Source organism: Podarcis cretensis (assembly GCF_951804945.1).
Source record: "Podarcis cretensis genome assembly, chromosome: 9".
NCBI lineage: Eukaryota > Metazoa > Chordata > Lepidosauria > Squamata > Lacertidae > Podarcis > Podarcis cretensis.
Window position 1 is genome coordinate 7,824,281 of NC_137178.1, and position 27,712 is coordinate 7,851,992.

Here is a 27,712-nt window from a genome sequence, read left to right on the forward strand (position 1 = left end):
GGGCAGATTTTGATTTATTTTCTATTTTATTTTATTAGTATTATTTTTTTTAAAAAACAACAACCAAACCAGTCACTCCAAATACTTGTCTGGAATAAGGAGATGCCCCAGCTACACACTGGCTACACACAGGGGAATTATTTGAAATATTAACCTTTAGATTGCTGGCTTTCTCCAAAACACCAGCAAAAGAGAACTGACAAAATGAAGCAATGAATTAATGCAGGCTTAAGAAAAATGAGTGTGTATATATAGCTCTTTCGGGCTGGAGCCTTGGGTGTCTTCGCATGAGACTGGTATATGCATATGGTCAGGACGAGAATGTGTAATAAGCAATCTTGTGGCTTGTTGACCAATCATCTGTGAGAGGGAAGTAAAAAAGAACCCCAATGGGTATGTGGCTGCCATTGCATTGGCTTAAGAAAGCTGGTCCTAAGCCATGGGTAGGCAAACTAAGGCCCGGGGGCCAGATCCAGCCCAATCACCTTCTAAATCCAGCCCGCGGATGGTCCGGGAATCCGTGTGTTTTTACATGAGTAGAATGTGTGCTTTTATTTAAAATGCATCTTTGGGTTATTTGTGGGGCATAGGAATTCATTCATTCCCCCCCCCCAGAAAATATATATAGTGCGGTCCCCCACAAGATCTGAGGGACAGTGGACTGGCCCCCTGCTGAAAAAGTTTGCTAACCCCTGTCCTAAGCAGTGGCATGCCGTGAAATTTTCCATAGGGGAACAGTTAGGTCCAGAGACTCCAGCTTGTGAGGGCATTTTTTTTGGAGGAGGGGGCAATATGAACATTACGTGCCTCCCTCCCTAAGCCAAGCAGAAGCTTCCTGGACTTTGGGGAGGAGACGCCAGACCTCTGACAGGATGCTGGGGTCGGGGCAGGGTTTGGGGAGGTGGTGGGAGGGCTTTCGGACTACCTAATCCCCCTAGTCCACTGACCACACGCCACTGGTGCTTAGAGTGTGCCTGAGTCCAGGGCCTGATGATACAATGGGAGATCTGTTATTCTGCAGCCTGGGTTTCAATATATTTTGAGTGATTCCCTCCACCATCCATAGAAATAGCTGGTTTTCAACAACAACTAAATAATAAATAACAAGCCTGGTACTCTACAGAGAGAAGGGATAGAGGTTAGAAATAGGAAAAAAAAATCCTATTATGGCTGGTAACAACAACAACAAGAAGAAGAAGAAGCCATGCCTGTCACAATAATTTCTTTAATGTGCTGATATTTTTATGGTTTCCATTTGCTCCTTGGTTCTTTTTTTTAAGCGTCCCTAATTTAGAGCTGTCATATTTTAGAAGTATTAGGAACACTCCTCTGTTATCTGTACCGAGCTCTCTAGAAACTCATTGTGGGGCGGGACCCTGCAGCTGGTTCAAACTAAGTGCACCATGGCTGGTTTTGCTGGCAAGAGCAGGGAGAGAATGTGCTCTGGGAAGTAAGTCTGCAGACACCTTGAAGAGGAAGAGAGTTTTGTCTCTTCCCCTCCTTGCAGGAAATGTGGGGGGTGGGCAGGCAACATAACCATTTTTATTTATGCCAGAGTTTCCCCTTGGTGATCCCCTGATAATTGCTGCTTCGCGTGATGGTCTGGTGGTGGTGATATTCCACAGGAGAAACTCCAGTGACCACAATTGCTGGAGTTCCGCGGAAGAAGCTGAGACAGTTTGATTGATTTATTTTTGTAGTGTTACATTAGCTGTGTACCTATGACTCTCCCTACTCCTCTTCTACTACACTTCCATACCTCCAAGAACAAACATACTCTGTAAAAGATAACAAAATACCCTTTCAAAGCATCCCCAACCTCATTACATCCTAATGCCTTCTAATCTTTCTTGCAAAAGACATGTGCAATTTTTGTATTGTGTTGCCCTTTCATCTTTACTTACACTTTCTGCAAACCCTTTCTCCTCTGCCACTTCCCTAAGACGCATCCTCTCCTCCCCCAAAAAAACACCACACACCCCTGTCAAGAAGGTGTCAACCCATACTCTTCAGATTCAGCACCTCAGTGTTGTTTCCTATGTACCTCTATACTTTGGGGGGGGGGGAGAGGAGAGAGAGAGAGAGAAAAACACACACACACACACACACACGCACACACACACACACACACACACGTACTCATACTCACTCAGCTTCACTGATTTCTTCCTTCCTTTTCTCCCATTGAATACATTTCTGTCCCAGCTATGCACCCTCTAAGTCATGTTGCTCCCAGTTCTGACAATCTAGGCATTTGGTATAAGTGGGGCTTTGTTCAGCATCCCTTTCCTCTCAGGGGCAGGAAGGCAGTGAAGGAGCACGTTCTATGTGTCCCTCTCCGAAGCAACCTCTGTTTCCCTCTCTGAGCTGGTGGGATTGCTTGCCCTCCTTCCCTGAGCAGGATCTCACAATCTGGGGAATATATTTACAGGTTTCTGCCTTTCATCTGGCAATTGAGCTCCCCTCCTTCGTCCACAATGGGGAAGGCAGAGATTGCTGCACATACAGTGCACAGCAGGCTTCCCACCGAGACCTCTGCAAGCACTCAAGTCAGTGGCTCACAGGTCCTCCACATTTTCTAGATGCAAAACATATATGGAAAGTGGCACCTTGGCACTGATTTTGCAAATTCTTCCCCTTTCATACTACAGAAGAGGGAGACCTGGAGGAAGATAAATCATTCCGAATGTGCATTCAAAACTCTGTACTGTTGGGGTGCCCAAAATCATGACTGTATGCGCTTGTGTAGGTGTGTATGTGTGTAGAAAAGACACTTGCCAACAGGATTGATGTTTGTACCAGAAAACCTCCTGTGAGGCAGGGTTTAAATTTGGGGGGGGGGGTGCCTGCTTGTCTGCCTGTCTCATCGCCAGTTTAATTGGTGAAAGCAAACAGATGCTTTTGATACTGTGGTCAGTTAGTTCAGTGTGGGAATTAGAAAGAGCTCCGGTCAGAGCTCTCTCTCCTGTTGCTGCTGTTACACATGCACTCTAAATGCAGTGGTGTTTAATCAGATCTCTGACAGCTGCCTGGAAAGGTGGGAATGACTGCAATCTGATTTGGATTGCAGGAAATCAATGTTTGCCCTTTGGGCCTGCAATTATTAATTCATTTCTTGTGATAACTTTTCATTGTCTTGAAAGTATCCCATGGAGTACTAGGGTGTGGATTGGTTGTTGTTGTTTTTTTGGCGGGGGTTTGTTACTGGGTTACTTCTTCATTTGCCCCATGTGTTGGGATTTCCCATGTGTCCTGTTCTGCTTATTCTCCTTCTTTTACTTTACCCATTTCCCACCACTTTTGGTGAAACATCTAAAAGCAATTGACACTGCAATGGTTTTTTTATGCAAAATTTTGACAACAGCATGCACTTTGCCTTTCAGAACTAGACTCCTAATACATTATGGTATTGGCTTGTGCTGGTAAAGTAGCAGCAAAGGGAATGGACTTCCAAAGCATGACTCTGAAATCAAATAAAATCTTGCAGCACCTGGTTTAAAATTGCAACCATAGGAAGTGGCCAGACATCTTTGCTCATTTCTGCCCATTGGTGCTGCTACTAGTTCTTCTCCCCTGCCTGTCTGCCAGCTTTTCTGTCTGCTCATCTTCTGCACACCTGGAAACACAGCCAATTCCTGATCAAGTTCTTTCAGAGTCTCTAAGTGCAATCTTGCACACCCTGTAACCTTAAAGCAAAGTCATGCAATTCTAAACAACCATACACATCCATGAAAATTCATGCATATGTCTTGCCACCCCCAACAATCTATCCATGTAGCAACAGGAGTCAAGGAGAGCTGCCCATTATTGGCAAGGATTGTATTGCTATCACTTATATATAGCAGTTCCACTTGAGTATTTCTCGTCATACCTCTTTGAATAAAGCATCTAAATATATATTTTCACATGAAGGCACTGCTGATAGCTTTGTACAGATTTATGGAGTTTTTGAAAGCTACATTCTCCAGATATTCACCAAGCAAAGTGCCCGAAAAGGTTATCATGATTGAGAGGAATCTGCATGATTTCCTCTTAACTCAGCATTGCACAAAATATGTGTTGTTCTTAACTATGCCACCTTTGCTCCAGTAGGAGGCTGCCTCTAGCCATTCTGCAAATGCCAGAACCTTTAACTGAAGTCTAACAGGGTTTGGGACATGTACATTCAGTGTGGCATTGGGCTTTGCAGGGAAGAATGTGCCCTCTCCTAACTTAAAGCAGCCCTATTTATCGCTTGGGGCTCTGTAATTCAATTTAGGTTGTGCTTTATCAGTGGTTCAGGAGTTGGCCAGATAGAGTAAACATTGTCTATTTCCCTGCCAGGAGAAGGAACTGCTATGTTGGGAGGGGTTTGGGGGGTTGGGAGGGGGAGTCTAGCTGAACTCACACCTTGTATGCATGTTATGGACCTCTAGCCCCCTCCTCCACTCCACACTTTTATTTATTTATTGCATTTTCAAGCAGGTGTTAGCTATCTCCTTCCTACATCTATTTGCTTCAAAGCAGTGACATTTTGAGATAATTAAATGTAAGATACCACTGTGGCATTTGCTTCTGTCTCTGCCACTCATGAAAAATAGGCAAAGCATGTGTTGTTTGTGGGGGTGGGGGGAACCTTTCTTCGTTTCTATGATAAACTATCTGATTATGATGAGAGAAATATGCACTTGCCTGATTTTGCATTTTACGGAGGGGGGAATTCCACAGGTCTGGTGTGTAGGCCTGCATACTGTTCTGAAAGTGCACTTGGTAGATTTGGCCATAGCCTAGGGGGTGGCAGGTTTTTAAAAAACATGAGGGAGGGGGCTAACATAATGCAGCCATTTTTTAAGAGGGGCACTGAAAGAAAACCAGCAAGTGGCTTTGATGGCAAGTTTTGCTGATTGTACTTAATGACATCCACTCAAGCAATGAGCCAGAGATGCAAAATGTGTGATCTCTCTCTCTCTCTCTCTCTCTCTCTCTCACACACACACACACACACACACACACATTGACTAATGAGGCCACCTAGGGATGGGCTACCTCCCCCTGCCCCCACTTTTTCTTCTTCTATGGTCTCGCTGTTGCAACCAGAGGCATTTTCTAACCATTCTGTATGCAAAGATACCTTTGGTGCGTTATTCTGAGGATTTTACTCCTGAGCCACATGCACAGAGCTTTTGCCACTACAAATGAATCTCTCTCTCTCTCTCTCTCTCTTTCTCTCTCTCTCTCTCTCTCTTTCTCTCTCTCCTTGCTCTGTGGAGCATGGATGGAATAGTTCCCCTTACTTTTTTGGGGGGCTACCACATAAAACAGTTAATTTTGGGGGAGATAGTGGGAGACCTGATATAAGTCTTTGAGTCCTCAGAGGAAGAGGTCAAAATGGCAAGTTGGAGCAGGCTTTCTGTTGCTGTTTTGCCCTACCGTATCCCACCAATTGGAATATTGTGATGGGGTCCATTTTGATCCCCAATGGGAGAGACAGACAGGCAGAAAGACAGAGAAGGACAGAGAGGCTGCATTTTTTTTTGTGAGGCTCTTAAAGCAACTTACAGGGAAGGTGTGTTTTTAAGCCCTCTGCAGTGTTGACAGAGTGACACAGCAGCTACTGGATCATCCACTTTTCCATTCAGACCAGCCCCTTGGAGACTATATATAGGTTTTACAGGTAGCATAATAAGGAGGAGAAAATAATTTCCAGTGCCCTGTATTCAAATTCACAAACCACATCATGGTACAACCAGCCACAAGTACCCAATAATTTTCGCACCATGAACCCATCAAATTAATTCAAATGTGTGTTTCTTTTTGGCTTACTTTAAACAGCTACATGGGCAAGAGAGATAAAATCCATGCTCCCTCCCTCACTCCTCTCTCTCTTTCTCTCTTTCTCTCTCTTTCTGCCCCCCCCCATATATTTCCATATACACAATCCAGGTAACGTACACCAGTCTGTAAAAACTGTAAATGCTATTTTGCTTTTATTTTAAACATATTTTTGTTGTAGTTTTACAAAAAAAAATCAATAATTGGTACTTTTTTACACTCTGATTTTTTTTTCTGAATATTGACAGATCTGTAAAGAGAGCTGTTAATGTGAAATATCTTATTTCTTTTTGAAAGTTGAATGTCTTGAAGGTTTTAAGCCACAATAAAGCTAAAATATCAAGTCTCTCTTTTTTTGGGACAGCTCCTCTTTTTATTTTTTTAAACAATTTCAGCAAAGAAGGGCATTGGTAAGCAAACGTCAACCCTCCAACTGTCCTTTAATTTGCCCACTGCTATTTGGTTGCACACACTGTGTTAAATCCCCCACTGGAAAAGAATTAAATCACACCTCACATTCCCTTGCTGGCTGCTGGTGGCAAGTACAGGATCCATACTCATTAATGATCACCAGAGCACCTTCAATGTGGTTGGGTTTGTAATCAACGTAATACTCCTGGGCTGACATAGCAGCCATTTGATGCATGGTTTGTTTTTGTTTTTGCTTCCTGCGCTGTGTCACAAAACACTGTCTCAGTTGCCTAAGGCTGGCAGGGAAACACTTCCATGAAACGTACAACACCAAAACTACTATGAGGAACGAGAAGATGAGGGCCATGGTCCCTGTGACCACCTTGTGGATCTGAACAGCATTCTCGGTGTTCTCGTTGGGCATAGTTACCGTGATGGCATTTGTCGTTCTATCCCCTTCGATATCCTGCACATCGTAGTTCATTGTGGCAGGGCTGTAGCTGAATGTTTGGTCACTGTTGTTTGCTACAGCAGACAGGAGGTTAATGTCCATCGTTGGATCCGTTGCATCTTCGCATAAGTGAAAAGCATATACTGCATCTAAGACATCCTCACCCTGTGTGTATTCAGGGGTGGCACAGAGGAGGTTGCTGTCGTAGCGGCCTTTGAAGTTGCTCAGCCAAGAGGCCAAGGCGCAAATGTTACGTCCACAATCCCAGACATTTGCAGAAAGGCTGATGCTCACGAGGGACTTCCAGGAGTTTAGGATCCTCGGGTGGATGTAGGTGAGCCGGTTGGAATCCAGCTGCAGGGACTGGAGTTGAGGTACACTTTCAAAAACATGAGGCTCCATGTATTCAATCTCGTTGCCTGAGAGGTCCAGTTTCTCTAATTTCCATGTCCAGTCCAAGGAATTCACCACGATAGTGACTTTATTCCTGCGTAAGCAGAGGGAGTGCAAGGAGATGAGCCTGGGGAAATGGGCCAAGTTCACTTTCACCAAGTCATTGTGCTCCAGGTGCAACTCAGTGAGTTTGAACAAGCCTGCAAAAGAGTTTCGAGCCAGGCTTTTCAACTGATTGTATCCTATGTCCAGAAACTTCAGGCTGCGGCAGTCTTGGAATATTCGGACAGGCACAAACTTGATGGCGTTGGACCGCATGTGCAACGTCGTCAGCTTCCGCAAGCCGTGAAACAGGTTCGGCTCCAGAGCCTGCAGGTTGTTGTAGGATAAATCCACACTGCGCAAGTTGGGCATGGGCCGGAAGGTGGTGTTGGGCAGTTGTGTGATTTTGTTGGAACTCAGGGTGAGCTCCTTAACTCGCCGCAGCTTTTCAAAGGCATTTTCCTCCACTGAGCAAATGTGATTGTGATCCAGATATAGCCACGTGAGTTGCATTAACCCTGTGAACTGTCCATCAGGCAGCTCGGAAAGGCTGTTGTACCGCAACGACAAGCCCATCACGCCCGACAGGTTGTGCGGCATCTCTGTGAGATTCAGGGACTCGCAGTAGAAGAGCCTCCCCTCGCACCGGCAGAGCTGCGGACACCCACTATTCACGGCTGGAAGCATTTTGAAAAAGAGACCCAGTGTGCACAGGATCAACCCTGGGGGCTTCCTCAGCAGCCAGTTTAAACAGACACCAATAAGAAGGAAATCCATTAGCGAGAATATCCCCAAATGCGCTTGAGAATGTCCATTGAATCTTTTGTCCGACAGTTCCCTTTACGAATTCTGCATCATATTGTATGTAAAACAGGGGGCGAGGGGGTGGGGGCGAGGCAAAAACAAGAGAACCATGGGGGCCAAAGATTTCACTTACGGGGCTTTTGCCCTGTTTTTAAAAAAGAACAAAACAAAACAGCATGCAAAAATCTGTACAGCATTAAAGTTCAGAGAGGCATTCAAAAGGTACAAGGGGTCTTGTCCATTTTAGCTGCCGCGGCATAGAAAAGAACAATTCTTTTAGAAAGAAAAAAGAAAAAAAAAAGATCTCTCTCTTCACGAAAGAATGAAATTAAAAAGTGCCTTACCCACCCTTTTCCAGAGAGTGACAACCTCCATTCAGCGGCTTCCTTTGTGTTTGGACTTAATTATATGCAAGGCTCCAAAAGAGCTCTCTGTTGCTACAAATTCTGTCTCTTTCAGCGTTCTGTGAGGCTGGCAGGCTCACAATGTCTCACTTTGCTCCGTCTCAAAGGGCGAGAGGCAAGTCCAGCTAGCTTCTCTCCCCTCCTCTCCACTCTCCTCCCTGATTTTTAAGCTGACTCCCAGGACCTTCAAGTTTCAGAAGTATGGGCATAAGGCTTGATCTTCCTTCCTTCCTTCCTTGCCTTATCCCCCCTCTCCCTTCTCTCCCCCTCTGTTCTTTTTTTTTTCTTTTCTTCCCTCCCTTCCTCTGCGGTTAATACTGTGACGTGGGGAGGGAGAGAGAGGAGGGGGAGGGCAAGGAGAAAAAAATGAAAGGGGGGAAAAAGAGAGAGAAACCCCTTCCAAAAAAACCCCCAAAAAACAAAACCTCTTTACTTAACGGCTTCCCAGGATTTGACATTCCCTTTCATGTCCATCCTTGCAGACGCGGGCGGCGGCAAGCACCAAATTTTTTTTGTTTTTGTTTTGTTTTTTATTGACTCCTCTGATGCAGCTTTACCATTCCTTCCCTGACCGGACCGGCGGCATAAAGATGGCTTTATTCCCCATTGCTGGTTCGCCTTGCTGGTTCGGAGATGCTTAAGATCAGAGAGCGAGAGCGGCAGCCCAGGATCCCTTCCTTCCAGCAGAAGCAGTATGTAGCTACAGCACGCAGAGGCACCGAGCGCTCACTGAGCGTCGTGAGCTCTCGGCGATTGTATGCCTGCGCCGCGCTTCGCAGCAGACAGGGGCGAATGGGAAAAGGGGTGGGCATTAAAAAAAAAAAAAAAAGCCAACATTTTAGTGAACCAGTAAAGGGATATATGTTCTCTGATGAAATGGAAAATACTTTAAGCTCCGCTCGCCTTTGCTCAAACACACACACACGTATGCACACGCGCGCGCGCAATCGACAGCTGCAGCGGCGAGGCATTTCTTAAGGAGGCGACCAAAACAGGGACCCCTTTCCCTCTCCCCACCAGCCGCTCCTCTTTGTTCAAAGGGTCCCAGCGCATACGAGTCAGGCGGGGAGGGGAGGGGGGCTTTCAGGAGAGATGTGTCCAAATTACGACATTTGGATGATATTTGGTTGCTCGAGATGAGGCACTGACTTTCCCCCCTTTTTCTTTTCTCGTTTTGTTCCTGCGGGCGAGAAACGTGCGTGGCGCACACCCCGTTCCTTTTTTGCCTTCTTCTTTCATTTTGACGCCTGTTTTGGAGCAACGTTTCTTTCTTTTTGCGAAGGGGGGGGGGGCGGGTAGGAGGCTCATGCAACCATCACTGGGTTCATGTGGGAACGGAATACTATTCGGGCTTCGTACCCTACTGCATCTAGGTGTTTAGCATATGCTCTTGCTAATGACATCTTTGTGACAAAACAAAATTGCAGCGCTATACGCTACAGCATTCGGAAACGTGATGCGTGCGTTTTGGATGCAAGCATTTGGGAATCTAACTACCATGCAGTTTACTTCGTGTGTGTGTGTGTGTGTGTGTGTGTGTGTGTGTGTGTGTGTGTGAAGGGGGTAAAGCTGGAAGGATTAGACTCCCAGCCCTCAATGACTCTGCTGTTGTTTTGTTCGATAGACTAAGAATTGCCTGCCTGCTAATTTTCGACCTTCATTGGATTTGGAAAAGGCCATTGTTGACAGGCGTTTTCTGCATCCTTTAGTGACTTGGGGAACAAGTACTGCTCTGTTGCCAGGGAAATACTCGCCAATCTTTCCCCTATTTCCCCCACTTTTCAACATACCCCAAAGTCTGCTGGTTGCCAGTTCTTTCAGAGCAGGTGGTTCACGCCTCAATATTTTGATAGTTGATTTCTCGATCCTGGCACAGTTGACGTGTTTATTGAGGTGTTGCATAAAATAGGCATGCCAGGTAATAAAAGGGGTGCTCGTTTGAAAGCTGCTCCCTTGAGGAGGGTTTTGAGATGGTGGGCTTCTTCTTGTCCTTTGGCTAATATTGACTGAAATCTTGATTTCTCCTGAATTTGCATTTGCTGTGATGCATCACTGAACAAAAAAGAAAGAAAGAAGATGAGTTAGAATTGCCATTTCGGGAAAATCCTCCCAAACATCACCTATGAAAAATAATGTCAAAAATGTAGAGAGAAGAAGCATTCAGGCACAGTGTGTTCGAAGCTTGCCTTTATTATTTGCAAAGTTCGGTCTGCACTTTTCAACATTTCTCATTTATTTTAATATGCATACCTGGGCACTTAAGCAAATTCAAAGCCTGACTCCCAGGTGTATCTCTTTTTGGGGAGGTGAGGAAGACTCAGACTCCTCCTCCCATTTCTTTATTCTCTGCTCAGCTGGACCATTGCTGCCGATCCTGCCCAGTGGAAGCAATGTATACAAAACCAGCATGGAAGTTGGTAGAGAGCAAGGCAGGCAGACAGACAGACAAAAGGATGTAAAATTGATTGCCAAAGGCTGCACAGATGCACTGGGTGGCAACTTTCTGTATCCTAGGAGTGAGTCATGGTAAACATGGAAGGTTGCTTAAGTCACAGTGGATGTGAAAGGCATTGGCAATGCATATCTTCAATGGGTCAAGTGGTCAACCTGAGTTCCTGCTCAAAGATTTTGACCGTCCTCTGCAAATGGAGACGCTGCAAATCTGTCTGCAAGTTTCAGAACTGGTGGTAGCAGTGTGTGGTGGTGATCAGTAATACTATTTCAAAAAGCTCTTTAGCACATTTCAGTACCTGATTGCTTTAAAGATATGGAATGCTCAGATGAGCTGAAAAAGACACAGCCTCTCAAAGGCTAAAATCTTAGGAGTATAAAAAGATGCCTTATACTGAAGCACATGTGCTGCCCTAAAACATTGGAGTCCATGTGGTGGTAAACAGCAGAAAGATGTTAAAACATCTGATGGGAGGGCGTTCCACAGGGTGGGTGCCACTACAGAGAAGGCCCTCTGCCTGGCTCCCTGTAACTTTGCTTCTCACAGTGAGGGAACCACCAGAAGGCCCTCGGCGCTGGACCTCAGTGTCCGGGCTGAACGATGGGGGTGGAGATGCTCCTTCAGGTATTCTGGGCTAGTGTTGCCCTTCAAGAATGTAACAGGGAAGGATGGGGGCAAAACTAGAATTAGTTGCCTCTGCCTGTCAGTGGCTCTGGCTCCCCTACTGTTGGCCTCCCTACCTTCCACCCTGCTAGTCCTAACATTCAACAGGCACCATTGCTTCCAAGGGAGCCAACAGTCTCAGGTTTCCATGTTAATATTTTTATTTTATTTTTTAATAGCAAATTTAACTAACAAGAAAAAATAAGTGGAAGAGGAAAAACAACAACAATCTTTGTGTGTATTCTCTAAACCATGTTTATGCATCATTAAAATGCTGGAAATCTGCAATGCCTAGAGTGTTGGTTTCCATAGAATCCTAGAGTTGGAAAGGACCCCAAGGATCATCTAGTCCAACCTCCTGCAGTGCATCACAACTAAAACATCCATGACAAAGAGACCTGGTTTCCAAATTCCTGTTAAACCATGAATTCATGGGATATTTTTAACAGATCATTACTCCCTGGTCTTAGTTTCCTAACTGCACAAGAATACGCATGGGTGACCTGGATTTTTGCTTCCCTTGGGATGACTTGTGAACAAGAGAAGAACCATGCAAAGGACTCTTTGTAGAAGTGGTCTCTAAAAAGTATAATTCACTTGTGCTAGTTGTGGGACATAGAAGAAATCAGTCATTTAACAGACATGGAAGAAATGTATCTCAGGACCTGCACAGAACAGGATGTGCTGTAGAACTCCCCCCCCTCCCGATTTTGGGGTTTTTTTTGGGGGGGGGAGAAGCAACCACTGGAAACTGTAACTAGGAACTGATGGAAGGGAGACGGGAGGCCATGTGTTAGATACAGTCATACCTTGGGTTACAGAAGCTTCGGGTTGCATTTTTTTGGGGGGGGTTATGGACCGCTGAAACCCGGAAGTACTGGAACGGGTTACTTCCAGGTTTCGGCAGTCGTGCATGTGCAGAAGTGCTAAATCGTGCTTTGAGCATACGCAGAAGTGCCAAATCATAACCCGTGCATGTGCAGACGTGCAGCTGTGGGTTGAGAACATGCACCCCGCACAGATCATATTCGCAACCCGAGCATCTAGACCTGCATCTTTTCTAGAAAAAGTTGCTGAGAACTAGAATAGAAAAAAGCAGTGGTATTTGAGAAAGGCAGTAGAGGAAGAGTTTGCATCCCTTCCTTATCCTGCTTTGCTGGTTCTAGTTAAAAGCCTCCAGTACCCACTATTTTAGAAAGCAGCAGCATGTAACTTTGGGAGAAATTTTACAGAATTTTATGGATTTCTATCTAGACAGGCTGTTCTCTCCCCAGCATTCCAAGTAGTAACAAATCAGCAATCTTCTGTGTCATCTTTCCTCCAGAAACCATTCCTGGGCTGCAGTCCTTTGCATACCTGGTAGCAAGCCCGATGGGATTCAGTAGAGCTTAGTTCTTAACAAAGGGGGATAGGATCACACCATACTGCTACTTTATGGTAGCACTTTCAGTAAACAGATTCTGCTACAAGTGGTTTGCAGCAGTTGCATCCTACCTCCTAGGTGTTGGACCCAGCTTGATGACAGAATTGAGACACTGGTGGTGTATAGCAAGTAAGACCAGTGAGATGACTTCATGACCTGAGCACACCTCGCCCAAGAGGACAAAGAGACTGTGGTTTAATTCTCTATTGAGAAAGCACACACTTGCAGGTGCACTGAGCACACACACCGTTTTGGTGACTAAGTAGCTGGTATCTCCTCCCCAGGCTTCTGCCTGAGTTGGATTACTGGAGCAATGGTGGGACCATGCCTCCATCCAAACTTAAGTACCCTCGCCTGATGGGGCTTTCATAAACAACCTGTGATTTCTTCTACATGGAAGTTGCTGCTCTGCCTGCCTCTTGAAGCCCCTCCTGATCCTTGGAGACAGTGGGGAAGGGGGCGGAGGGGAGTCATCATCCTGTTCCTCCCCAGAACAGTCTCTTCCTCCATTCCTGCCATGTTCTGCACCTCCTCCTTCCATCACTGACTGCTTAGATTTCCCCCCCTTCTATTAGCCCCTTCCCTTAGATTAGCTTCAGGGGGCCCTGACTCTGCCACACATTCCTCAGAGACCTGCCAGTCCCTGACATCTGACCCAGAAGCTTTTCAGGAGGATTCTGGGAGTTCCACCTTATTACTGCGAGGAAGATGTTTTCTCCCTACAATACCTTCCTTTGCCCATCTGATTCCACACCTGATGTCCTATTGCAGTCTTGAGGATGGCACAAGTAATTGCACAACTCAGAGGAAGATGAGATCAATTAAATCCAATCCTATATCATAGCAAGGTCCTTCAGTGACTAAACACACATTAATTCCATCAGTACCACACATTAATCCCATGTGGATAAATTTATTAAATTGGAAAGCACTATATAATGTATGGATACGGTATAAAGATTTATTGGAAAACAGAACTCCCAGGTGGCTTTCACCTATGGAGGCTAAGGAGGTAAAGAAACTTAATATGACAACCAATTGGCCGAAATATTCTGAGATTTTAGAACAAGAAGGTGGTGAATTTAGATTACAAAGTTATGAGAAAATAAAGTCCAAGGTACGAGATTGGCTCCATTATTTTCAAATAATGGAGGCTTTCAAACAAGACAGGAAAATTGGTTTCCAGGTGGAGAAATCGAAATTAGAAACAGAATTGTTAGAACCCAATACTAAGAATTTATCAAGAATGTACAACTTGCTGTTGAAGTGGAATACAATAGATGAGACAGTGAAGTCTGCTATGGTTAAATGGGCACAGGACATAGGTCATGACATTATGTTTGCTGACTGGGAGCAGTTATGGACCACAGGTATTAAATTTACGGCATGCAATGCCTTACGAGAAAACATAATGAAAATGATTTATAGGTGGTACATGACCCCAGTCAAGCTTGCGAAGATTTATCATTTGCCCAATAACAAATGCTGGAAATGTAAAGAGACTGAGGGTACCTTTTTCCACCTTTGGTGGACCTGCCCAAAGATTAAGGCCTTCTGGGAAATGATTTATAATGAAATTAAGAAAGTGCTTAAGTGCACCTTTAACAAGAAACCAGAGGCATTTCTCTTGGGTATGGTCGGCCAGTTGGTGCCGAAGAAGGACAAGAATTTCTTTTTGTACGCTACTACGGCAGCAAGGATTCTTCTAGCAAAGTATTGGAAGACACAAGAGCTACCCACGCTGGAGGAACGGCAGGCGAAAGTGATTGACTTTATGGGACTGGCAGAAATGACCGGCAGAATCCGCGACCAAGAGAAAGAGACTGTGGAAGAAGATTGGAAGAAATTTAAGATGTATCTTAAGAATTATTATAAAACCGAGGAGTGTTAAAATGCTGAGGGAAAAGAAGACGTAGAATTGCAGCGATAATTGGGTTTAAAATTTAGGGTGGAATAGAGAAAGAGGATGAATTTATATTTAAATTGGGCAAGATAGGTTGCTGAATGAGGGTACTAAATTAAGGATGCAAAAAGGGAAAGGTATGGGGAAGTCCGGGAAAAGAGGGTTATGAAAATAAGGTTATGAAAATATGAGTTTTTTGTTTGTCTGTTTTTTGTTGTCTTTTGTTTTTGTTAAAAAATTGGAAATTAATAAAAATCTTTATAAAAAAAAAAAAAAGATAAATTTATTAAATTGCTATGTTATTGTTTGCCTTCCTGCAACATTGAACGGGGTGTGCCATACAGGAATTCTTTAGGTGAGGAATATTCACAGGTCACCCAAGTTGGCTAAACTTTTCTTGTGCAGAAAAAAGGTCATTCCCTCCCTTAATTAGGAATTCTTATTAAACCAACCAATCAAAACATTACTTCCTCAGTCTCTCTTTGCTATATCAATACCAATATCAATATTTACCTATATCTATATGCAGTGAAACATGTTTCTGATCAAAGTATTCTGGAAGTGTCCTCATTCTTTCCCTCACTTTAGGCTTTCATCAGTGCTAAAACACTACACTCCCACATGCTTCCCAAAAAATTTAAATCTACCCAGTGGCAGATTTGTATAAATTAACAGATTTAAATGAGCTTTTATTAAAACTTAGCTGTTAGATGGTAAGCAGCATACATGTATTTAGAGGAAAGTGACTAAATATATGCAAAATTAGGCAGCAAAATACCCATTTAAGTAAACTTGTGGGAAAGGAATAAGCCAAAAACATTCATAGTGGTAACACTGGTGTAACTGATATTTTTTTAAAAAAAAACACTATTCTCTGAATTATCTTATACTAATATATTGCTCCCTCCATCATATTTGTGATATCCTGTTTTACTGGCACAATGTTACCTTCACATTCATGTTCTCTAGCTTCAAGCTAACCATGGGAGCTACTTACAACATGGGACCCACTGTTGATTAGAAAAAGGTTTTGCCTGTTTCTCCTCTTTCAGTATGACCAGATGCAAAATAGGTAAAAGGTAAAGGTACCCCTGCCCGTACGGGCCAGTCTTGACAGACTCTGGGGTTGTGCGCCCATCTCACTTAAGAGGCCAGGGGCCAGCGCTGTCCGGAGTCACTTCTGGGTCACGTGGCCAGCGTGACATCGCTGCTCTGGCCAGAGCCAGAGCCAGAGCCGCACACGGAAACGCCGTTTACCTTCCCGCTGGTAAGCGGTCCCTATTTATCTACTTGCACCCGGAGGTGCTTTCGAACTGCTAGGTTGGCAGGCGCTGGGACCGAGCAGCGGGAGCGCACCCCGCCGCAGGGATTCGAACCTGCCGACCTTTTGATCGGCAAGCCCTAGGCGCTGAGGCTTTAACCCACAGCGCCACCTGCGTCCCATAGATGCAAAATAGGACAGGGCTTATCCAGTTCTAATGATCATGTAAAAGAGGAGAGTGTTGTTGTTTTTTTTACAGGTGTGGCTTGTTCCGTAGGAGTTTTATCTGTGTGTTTGTTTTAGAACCAACTCAACAGTTTTTTTAGCAGAAAGATGCATTGCTGCCGATGAATCTCAGACGTTCCATATTTATTTATTTTAACAAGATTTATGTACCAGAGTAAAAAAAAAAAAAAAGCAAAGTGGTTTGCATAAAATGGTGTAAAAAATTCATTAAAAATAGCAATAAGGACACTTTAAAACAGCCACCCTAATAAAATTATCAAGATATAGATAAATATCAACAGAATTTAATAAATGTATATAATTAAGTTATATGCTAAAGTCGAGATATATATGGTCAAAAGCAATGCAAAAAAGGTGCCTGCCTAATATCAATCTCTTTAAAACTCCCCTCCTTCATTCTTAAGGGTACAATCATAGCTCAATGCTGGAACACTCATTTTCCATGGAGAAGGTGTATCATTCAGACTGTGGTATCTCCAAAGGGTATATCATATATTAAGGATGGGAGGGATCTGTGGCCCTCACAGACATTGCTGAACCCCAAAGCACATCAGTTCCAGCCCAAGATGATGATATGATGGGAATTGTAGTTAAGCAGCATTTGGAGGGCCACAGGTTTCATACTCCTGCCACAGAGCAAGGCTGGGTAAGCCACCTGCCGAGGACCCAGGGACCATTGCTGGGCAAGGTATGCTACACTTGGCTTGACAGATCAATGTACTGATTCAATATGGCAGGTATTTCTCCTTTTTCATTTAAAACCGTGTTTCAGCTACCCTTCAGTTAAATTTTCATGGCATTATAGAATACGTATGATAAAGGACTAGAATGAAAACAAGCTACAGAGAGCAGAGCAATGGTTAAAACAATCAGAATGAATCTTTACCAAAGCAGTAGATTCATAGTGATAGTTCAAACCGTGGGCAGTAAATAATGTATTTTCTAGACACTGGGGCGACATCAAGGATGCTGTTGGGTGAGCTTCCCTGGGGAGGACATTCCATAAGTGGGGTGCAACAACCAAAAAGACCTTGCCTCCTCTCACCACCAGCTAACCAGGTGGTGGTGGAATATGGAGGAGAGCCTCGGTTGCTGAACACAGTAGACTTATGTGATAAAAAGGCAGTTTTTAGACACCTTTGTCCCAAGCTGTGTAGTGCTTCATAGGCACTATTGAATTGTGCCCAGAAACAGACCTGTAGCTGATTAAGAACTGATAAAATCTGTTACATGTAACCAACTACAGTTAGGAACCCTTGTTGACATGAAGTTGTAGAATCCCAACAAAGGCTGCCCTGGCAACCCATGTGCATTCTTTGTGTGAAAATTAAATAGAATGCATAGCTTGATTGCAGTTTTAAAAACATGCAGGCATATGGATAAAATGGGCCTGTGTGCAGTTGTTTCATGTGTTGGCTTACACACATTTAGCACATTGCTTCCTTCTGCAAAATACTTCCAAGGTGGAGTTCTGTAATGTGCAAAAAGGCCTTGAGATCACCCAAGAGTGCCTTCTTAGCAATATAAATCAGTTTGCCACATTTAAACAGCAAAGCACATGGAGATATGTTTGCTGGCGGTGTGCCAAAGCTCCAGCATCTTCGAGGAATGAAGGCATGCGTATACATGCATATATCTAGGCAGCCTACCAGGCTTTAAGAAACTATAAAATATGTGCTATTTTTACACTGGTGGATGAAGTTATTTTCCTTTCCTGTATACTTAATATTTATAAATTACTCATGTCTTTATCCACCCTCAGGCTTAGGGATACAATATGATATAAAGATAAATTAATAATATGTCTCACCCTATTAGGGAAACATTGGGACGCAGGTGGTGCTGTGGGTTAAAGCCTCAGCGCCTAGGGCTTGCCGATCGAAAGGTCGGCGGTTCGAATCCCTGCGGCGGGGTGCGCTCCCGTTGCTCGGTCCCAGCGCCTGCCAACCTAGCAGTTCGAAAGCACCCCTGGGTGCAAGTAGATAAATAGGGACCGCTTACTGGCGGGAAGGTAAACGGTGTTTCCGTGTGCGGCTCTGGCTTGCCAGAGCAGCGATGTCACGCTGGCCACGTGACCCGGAAGTGTCTCCGGACAGCGCTGGCCCCCGGCCTCTTGAGTGAGATGGGCGCACAACCCCAGAGTCTGTCAAGACTGGCCCGTACGGGCAGGGGTACCTTTACCTTTACCTTTATCAGGGAAACAAAACTGTGTTTAGGCCAGGCAAACAAGCACATAGAACCTGTCACAATCCACAGATCGGTTGCCCTGTAGATGTTTCAATGATGTTGCATTAATCCGAGCAATTGCTCCAGAGTAAATGGATGGTAGATTGTGTGGCACTTTGAGATGTTCTGTTTACTGTGGTGGGGAGTGGGGAGTGTGGGAATGTTGTGGATAGCAGGAGAGGATATATTGATTAAATATTATCCTTCTTCACTCATACTAGTGAGCTAGTAGCAGAGCACATTCCCTTGCTCATTGCTGGAAGCAAGTTGATGGTTTGTTAGAATCATTTGAGTTGAGCAATCCAGTCTGGCTTGTCCAGATTGGATTGTTCCTGGCAAATTTCCCCTTTAGTTCCCTCTTAAAAACAATAATGACATGACAGTCTTCTTTTAAAAGAAATGGTAAAGTTTATTTACATTCAGTTCACAGTATTGTCCTGAAGGCAACCTTTATCTTGTAGTTACAGGTACATGTGTAGAGAAGAGAAGTCTGAGCTAGGCCTCAGACTTTCTACCTTGTGGCTTCCATCCTCTGTAAGGATGAGCCATGTGCTGCTGGCTAAGAGCCAGCAAAAGGAAGATGGCAAAAGAGCAGGTGCAAGAGCCAAAGGGCCAAAAGAGCAAGAGAGGGAGATGGTTGCATGACTAGCGCCTTTATAGGGTCTGCTAGGGTCACGCCCTTCTACTTGGTCACACACAGGGGTAGGATGCTCCAGAGCAGGTATGACAGGAAGTCCTCCCCATCTGGAGCTACATTCTCCTTTGTGTGTCCACTCTAGGAAACAGGAAATGTTGTATTTGACTGCTTCAGTGAATGATACATCCCACAGGGAGTGTATCCTTTAAGAGCTGCAGTGGTTGAATTCATTTAAGGAAGGGATGTGAAAACTTTGCCTGCCCTCCCAGGCTATATTCAGCCCATCTCTCCTACCTGACCCATCTCCCTGAGTTCCATGCTGGCTGTAGGAGGGAGGGGAAATGCAGCAAATGACAGGTTGGTGCAACCTAGACCTGGGCGGGGCCTAGGAGGTCCCTGACCTCCCACCCCCTTGAAAAAGAAACAATGGACCCTTTAGTAGTACAACAGCACAAATACTTGGCATCTATAGTGTTGTGCCTTGATTCAGAAGAGGTCTCTGTTGTCATCCTTGCTTCTTCTCCTGGGAGAAAAGTTGTGTGGCCGCCACCTGCTCTGGTTCTCTTATTTGGAAGGTTATGAACTACACGTACACACAGCTTTGGAAAGAGCAACACCCATATGAAGAATGCCTGGCTTTGATTGGCTTAAAGTGGGTGGTCATAGGCTTGTCCTTCCCCCTGCTTATTTTTTGTGTGTTTTTGAGCCTTGCCCTGCTTTAGCTATTGAGAGAGAGAGAAAGGACAGGGAAGGGGTCATCACCACTCTTGCCCTACCCAAACCCTTTTCTATGTGAGATAGTTTCATATTTATTTATCAGACTAAATGTTTTCCCTCTCTGGAGATTGATCTGAAGAAAACAGGTCTGGCACTGCCTCCTTAAATAGAACCATTTAACCACCCCTTGAACAGTGGCACTGTTGCAATGGGGTGAGCTCCCGTTGCTCAGTCCCTGCTCCTGCCCATCTAGCAGTTCGAAAGCACGTCAAAGTGCAAGTAGATAAATAGGTACCGCTCCGGCGGGAAGGTAAATGGCATTTCCGTGCACTGCTCTGGTTCACCAGAAGCGGCTTAGTCATGCTGGCCACAAGACCCGGAAGCTGTCTGCGGACAAATACCAGCTCCCTCAGCCTATAGAATGAGATGAGCACGCAACCCCAGAGTCATCCGCGACTGGACCTAATGGTCAGGGATACCTTTACCTTGAGCAGATATGTGCCCCCATGTGAGGATGGAAGTGTTTCAATCTCACATGGCCTTAATGCTGGTCAGGATGGGATGGTGATGGATCTAGTCCCCGCCCCTGTAAAAAAACAATCCATCATAACAGCATTGGACTAATCATCCTGAAAATGATTATGTTTGATGTTATCCTTATATTTGAATAATTGTTGTTCTGAAATCTGCCACAAACGGGGGGTACCCAGTGGCGGAGCTTCATGCTGGAGGGGGCTGGAGAGCAAGTGGGGGTGGGGCTGGTGTGCGTCCTGGGGGTGGGGCAAGCTGCCCGCAGGGGTGGGGCGTGCGTCCTGGGGGCGAGGACAGTCACAATGGCACCCTGCCAGGATCGTGCTGTTGGGGGCAGGACCCTCCCTCCTCTTCCTCTGCCAGTGGGGGTACCACTTAGTTATCTTCTTAAATGACCATGTTTTCCTTGCTCATCTTAATGATCAGCAACAGTCAAAAGTTTAGAGCTTACTCTTCAGCGTACAAGAGTGGGCTTTCTGATGCTTATATTTTTCTAAGCTTATATCCATCAGCAAGCTGTAAAAATGGAATTTGAGTAGTGATTTTAATTTCCCTTTGTGGCTGGCAGTGGGCAAACTCAAACTTTGATCTTTACTCTGTCGTCTTTAATTTCCAAGTGCAGTGAACCATGGTGCTTCTTATAAAGGGAACATTTAAAGAGAAAATCAGGGAGGGAAAGATGACTTCAAGAGTAGTAAGTTAAATGAGTTATTTCTCTGATATTTACATCCAGAGTGCTGCTGACATTTGGTACACGGACCCTGCTAAATGGGTTTTTAGAAAGAATTTCAGTTGAATAAGGAGCCAATAAGTTAGATCAGTGTGGCATTTGACCTGCTTCTCCACCCTCACTAAAATGTCACTAATTTTCAGCCCAAGAAAACTTCAAGGTGCTGAGGTAAGTGTTGTTAATTTTCAAGCTGTTGCTTCATTAGCACATGGAATGTGTTATCCTCTGTGAGGATTGGATCTGCTTATTCAGATCACCCTATTTATTTTGACAATGTGCTAAATGCACATCCATTCACTGTAGATGCACTTGCTGTTATCACCAGTAGCTCCCCAGATAGCAGGTACAAGTGTGTAACTATAAAGTCTGTTAATGAGGTGACCTACATGCATATTTATTATTACTAGTAGTAGCAATTCTGGAATACTTGGATGCAATAGCTTCATGGGTCTTTTCGCGGGACTATTCACATGTATTATCTCCCAAAACCCAGACCAAATGTGTACTATTATTATTTGGATTTCTTACCTGCCCTTCACCATTAGGTTCCACATGGGTTACAACAACTTAAAGAAAAAGTATTAAAATCAGGTAAAACAGATTACAATCATATTGCAATGGATTCTGCAATTTGAAATTTCAAAGCAAGCAAATGATGTATGTAGTTTGAAATAAATGGATGAGGAGAGCCTGGCCTCAGCTGTCCGTGCTTTGGACCTCCTGTATGGGCTATTGCAATGTGGGGCTTCCCTTGAAAGATGACCCAGAATCTGCAGCTAGTACATAATGCAGCTGCTAGGATTGTAAGTGGAGCAGTCCAATGGGATCATGTGTTGCTGGTCCTGAAAGTGCTGCACAGGCTGCCAGGGAGCTACTTGGTGCAAGTCAAGGTGGCTTGGGACCCAAGTACCTAAAAGTGCACCTTCCCTAAATCAGGCACCTCAGACCATACAGTAGGCATGTGAGGACAGGTTATGTGGCCATCGGCAGGGCTGCCTGACTGGCATAACAGGGCCTTTACAGTGATTGCTCCCCACTTGTGGAATGCCCTCTCTGGTGAGGTATATCTACATCCCTCATTATTGACTTTCAAGAGGAATTTCAAAACATTCCTGTTTACCCAGGCCTTTGATAGCTGAAAAACACTGTTCCAGAGATCCCTGAAATCCCTGGGTTTTTTTGGAATTGTTTTTAGGGTTGTTGTTGTTTTAATTTAAGTTTTAGTATCTGTTTGTTTGTTTGTTTGTTTGTTTGTTTGTTTATTCATTCATTCCCCAACTTTTCCTCTGATGGGACTCACCGTAGTTTAAAGATAACAACAAGAGCCTCAAAAACAGCAACAACAATAAATAAAAAACAATTTAACATTGATAAAATTATGATAGAGTGAGTGAATACTAAAACTATTAAAAGCATACAAATAATTACAATAAAAGCAGTATGGCACTGGCCTTTTCATTAAAAGCAGTCAGTTCCCCAAAGCCTGTCGAAGCAAGAAGGTTGTCACCTGCCAGCAGAAGGACAACAAAGAGGGAGCCAGCCTGTGCAGAAACCCCCTTCCACAGTAAAATCAGACAGGACAGGTTCTATAGCTAACCCCAAAGTACAGCTGTGGATCTGGAAGTTCATCTGCACTCTTATGAGATGGTCACAGTGTATGCCAAAATTACCAAAATGCCAAATGTGTCCAACACTCCATTGAGTTGGGTGGGTGGAATGCAGGGCCCTGTGAATTGACCCTGCTTTTGAGGCTTAACTCAATTTCAGGACATTGCATCATGCATTTCATAGCGTGCAAAGCAGGCAATATTAATGCCCCTTTTCTTTCCATCCAGTTCAGAGATGTAAACCATTTCCTGTTTTGCTGCCTGCTTGGTGCCTGCTACTTAATGGCTCTGTGTAATGTTGTATTCAGAATTGAATTAAAGACCTTTGTGGTTTACTTGTTGCTGGAAAAGGTTATGCGTGTAAATAAATTAACCAGGCAGCACGGTATCTAGAAGGATGGTCACCAGATACCTCTGCATCAGCCTTCTCTAGCCTGGTGCCCTCCAGATGTTTTCGACTACAACTCCCATCCATTGTGGATCAGGGGAGTTATATTCCAACACATTGGGGGGGGGCATCATGATGGGAAAGGCTATTCTATGTATGTCATAATGTTTTGAAATATTCAGAGGAATGGACCCTGGGACCCTCACAATCTAAAATCAAGAATTGTTCAAGCTATATAGGCATATATGCCACAGTTAGGCTAAACCTAAGCTGCTTTCTTTTCTTCTATTAAAACAGCCACCTCTTTGCAATACCCACTTGTTTATTTTTCTAGCTATGGCCTGTTTATTTAGCTGGCTATTTGTTTATTTAGCTGTGGCCCATTTATTTATCTTTCCCTTCAGTCATTCTGCCATATTGCAATAAAGGCAGAACTTGTAATTAGGAAGTAGAGCACACAGGGCCTAAACTGGATCCAAAACTGGGACTGCTTGCTTCAAAATCTTTCAGGGATAAATTCTTTTAAGGTCAACAATCCAGGAAAGAGATGGAACAGGCAGTGCCTCTGCAACATGAAAACTTACGTTTATCCAACAGGTTTTATTCTGCTGTTGCATATAACTCTGATGTAAGTGTCATGACAACCAAACTGAGCAACATGAGAAGAAGAAAATCATCGGGCTGCTTATGTCAACAGTCACTTTGAAACACAGCCCCAAATGTGCATCCAGACTTGCCTGTGAAATGGGTTCCTCTCCATGTGCACCAAGCCTGCATGGAGAACTCCCTGGTTCAACATGGATGGAGGGGGCCCCTCTCTAGAGGGAAGCAATGGATGCCCTTGGAAACCCTATTTCCACAGCAGATTGCTGGTTCCGGGTGAATCACTTCAGAACGAAAAGACTTTGCATCACAAAGATGTTCCACTTCACAATTTGTAGCACAAGATTAGTCCAACATGGGAAACAGAGAGAAAGAAACAGTAATCTGCACTTGTCTTTTCATCCTGTCTCACTGCCCATCCCAATCATTGAGGATCACTTCCTACTTTGTAAAATATTTTCCAGCCATTATCTTACCTGTTCTCACAATAACCATGTGAAAGTGACGCAGTTCAGTGTTACCTTCTTTCACAATTTTGGAATATAAGTTGGAAGGAGATAGCAACTTCTCCAAGGGATTTTATTTGGACTCGGACTCTCTCTCTCTCTCTCTCTCTCTCTCTCTCTCTCTCCTAGATGCCAGTGCATAACGAAATATATCCAAACATGCAGTAGAATATGCTGTGCCTTCCTTTCTTTATTATGTTTCCCGCCCCCATTCCATCCCAGTATTGATGTTCATTTGAGATGCACTGATCAAAAACTTAGATGTAGTGAAAGTGTCAGGTAATAATTGATTCCCCCCCTCCCTCCTAGGCGTTTCTGGGCCGTGCTGGGGAGACTTGCTTTAGTCTCATCAGAATTGTATGCACCAGAAGAGTGCAGCTGTTGGTGTTTATAAAAAAAAAAGCAAAAGAAAACCCCAAGCTGTTAATTGCATTTCTTCACCTGTTACAAGGGGTGCTTCCATTTCATTCCCTGTGTTTTGCCCTCCCAGCAGATGTCAAATAGTTAAACAACTATATAATTTTTCATAGACATAGGCAGCCCAGTTTCAGGAAGCTTTTAATGTTTTTTTGCTGCTGCTGTTGTTGTTTCTGTATTTTTGTTGGAAGCCCCCCGGAGTGGCTGGAGCAACCCAATCAGATGGATAGTGTATAAGAAATTACTATTATTATTATTATTATTATTATTATTATTATTATTATTATTATTTTCCTTGAGCATCCATGCTGATTTGCCAGCAGGGAGGCTAGACAACATTAGCTGTTTAGCAAACATTCATTCTCATTTGTTTGTGAGGGAGGTTAGATGATGTTGTGCCCAAGCAAATGCTGTCCCACACTTTCCAGTGACTTTTCCCCATCCATCATATCAAACAGCCTGATCTTTTGGGAGAGTACAGAAGAGCTCCCAGCAGGCCCAGCCCACCCATGAGGTGAGGTGAGGTGATTGCCTCAGGCAGCAGGATTCACTTGGTCAGCAGAAGCCAATGTAGATCTTCATTCCACCCCGTGTTCTACATCCGGATCTTTGCTCACTCCTTCATTTCTGGTGGCAAAGAGGGTGCCATTTTGTGGCTCACCTCATGTACAAAATGTTTTCAGATGGCCCTGGCTCCGCTCCCAGTCAAGCATAAATGGGCAACCTGAATTTTCCCGTATGTGACTGAAGCTCACCTGAAAATGGTGAGTCTGGAAGCACTCAAGGACGGGGTGGAAAAGATATTAAGAACAGCAGTTCATGTTTGAGCAGAAATACATGTGCAGTTCTTTCCAGTGAAAAGCTTAGACAGGAAGGAAATTGACACTAAATACCCGTGTTTGTTCTATGCTTTGATATTCATTGGAATTTAGTACTATTCAATAAAACTTCCATATTCATGTAGAAACAAATTTTACATCTAATAGGGAACTTTCCTTATTTATATTGCACCTTTCTGGACGAACCAAATGGCTCAGTTCTGGCAGTCACAATCCTGCTTTTCAAATAGTGAACCTTAGGAACGTATTGCCTTCTACTGAGTCTGACATCTGGTCCATTCTAGGTCACTACTGTCTGCCACATTGCCTGGCAGTGGCGCTCCAAGGTTTCAGACAGCGGTCTCTTCCAGCCCTGCTGGATCATGCCAGGGGTTGAACCTGAAACCCTTTGCATGAAAAGCATGTGTTCCACCCCGGAACTTTATCATTTTCCTCTAGAACTATGGTCCTTCTGGTTCTTCTTTACAGCATCTGGCATAAGGAGGAAGAAAGGAAAACTCAAAATTTAATGTAGCTCAGTTATTTCCTGTGCCCCCAACCCCGTTCAATCAAAACAGCTTATAATAAAAGTATAAAATACACCAGACAGAGTAAAAGCAATTGGAAAAAGTCCATCTATCACAACCATAAAAACGGTGGCAGCCAAAACATCAAAAAGCAGTGCAGAAAAATCTTAGAAACTCCAACAACTGGCAGAATTAAAAGTGTAAGCAGCAAATCTCATATGTCAAATGTCAGCTGAAATATATACATACTTAAAAAGGCTTTGCTAGCCATCTGAAAGATGGGGGAAGTGAAACAGATAAGGTGTGCTCATGAGGAATTAAGGTCTACTGTTACAACAGCTCAAAATCCCCATATTACTCTACGCGGACGACATGGTGTTACTGTCTTTAACCAAGCAGGGCTTAAACAACATGCTCAGAGGGCTCATGACATATTGTGATACCAACTCCCTCAAAATCAATTTCGCCAAAACCAAAATTCTTACTTTTGGCACGAAAACTCGGAAGCCATTCTGGAATTTTGAGGGCCACTCTATTGAATATTGTTCAGCATTCAAGTATTTGGGTATCACTTTTCAGCATGGGCTTAGCTGGTCAGCTTACCTAAATATGTCCATCCTGGCTGCCCGTAGAACCATCAAAGCTTTGGAGAAATTCTTCTATGCAAAAGGCGGCCAGTTGGTTCCACCAATCAGAAAAGCATTTATCAGCAAAGTCCTCCCGATGCTACTGTATGGGGTTGAAATCTGGGGGTGGAACTTAAAAACACTACAACGGCTCGAGATTCTACAAAACTCCTTTGCACAAAAGGTACTGGGTCTCCTCAAGGGCTCGGTTGCTGCACAGTTAAGAACAGAACTGGGCCTCCCCTCCATTGTCGCGAGAGCCCACATTAGAATTATTAGTTTTTATTGTAAATTAATCAAAGCCCCAGGTTCCCTTTTAGCCAGGCAAGCCTTTTTAACTTGTTCTCACAGCAATAAATGGTCCAAGGCCATGGAGACTATTACTGCACGCTACTCCCTCCCAGATCTGGACACGCTGTCAGCTTGGGATCAACATAAAATCCGGGCCTGGATTCTTACTAGAGACGAGGCCATGGACCGGGCACAGTCCACCACAGCTCGCCTCTCTACGTGGCTCCCTAAAGTGAAAGTGGTAAGATCACTTGCCAACTACTTGATAGACCTGACGGAGCCCAATTTGAGAAGAGCGTTTACCATGGCCCGTTTCCATTCTATACCCACGGCCTTCCTGCAGGGGATTTACTCTAAGACCCCTATTACTCAGCGTCTATGTCCATGCACAATGAATGAAGTAGAGGACTTCATACATTTCTTTTTCTACTGCCCTATTTATGAGCTAATAAGAACTAAGCTCCTCCTCTTGATCCCGTCCACCATCACATCTAAGGAAGACTGTTTGAAATCACTTCTTGTGGACGCAAATCCCCAAGTTACACGTGGGGTGGGGTGGCAATCTTTATAGTGCAGGCCTTGAAACTCAGGGCTACTTTGACGGGGTAGTGTGTCCTAGACCTGGTCCTGTCTTAATTCTTTTATTTCCTTTTTAACCTAATGTCCCGAGCCTATTTTGGGGCCATTATATGCTTTTTATACATTCGCATTCTAGATTCCCGGCGCTGGCAACTAAATCTTTACATTATTGTCTTAGGGTAATTTAAATGTCATAACCCCAGCAATATCGCCTTGAATTTTGTGTGGTTGTTTGTTTCTAGCAT

The 27,712-nt window shown here is 44.1% G+C and overlaps 2 protein-coding genes across 4 annotated transcripts in view; one reads left to right on the top strand and one right to left on the bottom strand.

Annotated features, from left to right (window-relative positions):
- CTNNA2 (catenin alpha 2) overlaps positions 1–27,712 on the top strand; it is a 562,131-nt gene that overhangs the window by 337,492 nt on the left and 196,927 nt on the right. The window lies entirely within an intron of this gene.
- Positions 5,945–9,008, bottom strand: LRRTM1 (leucine rich repeat transmembrane neuronal 1). Its single transcript, XM_079990942.1, has one exon. The coding sequence runs from the start codon at positions 7,883–7,885 to the stop codon at positions 6,317–6,319; it is 1,569 nt and encodes a 522-aa protein (XP_079847068.1). The 5' UTR covers positions 7,886–9,008; the 3' UTR covers positions 5,945–6,316.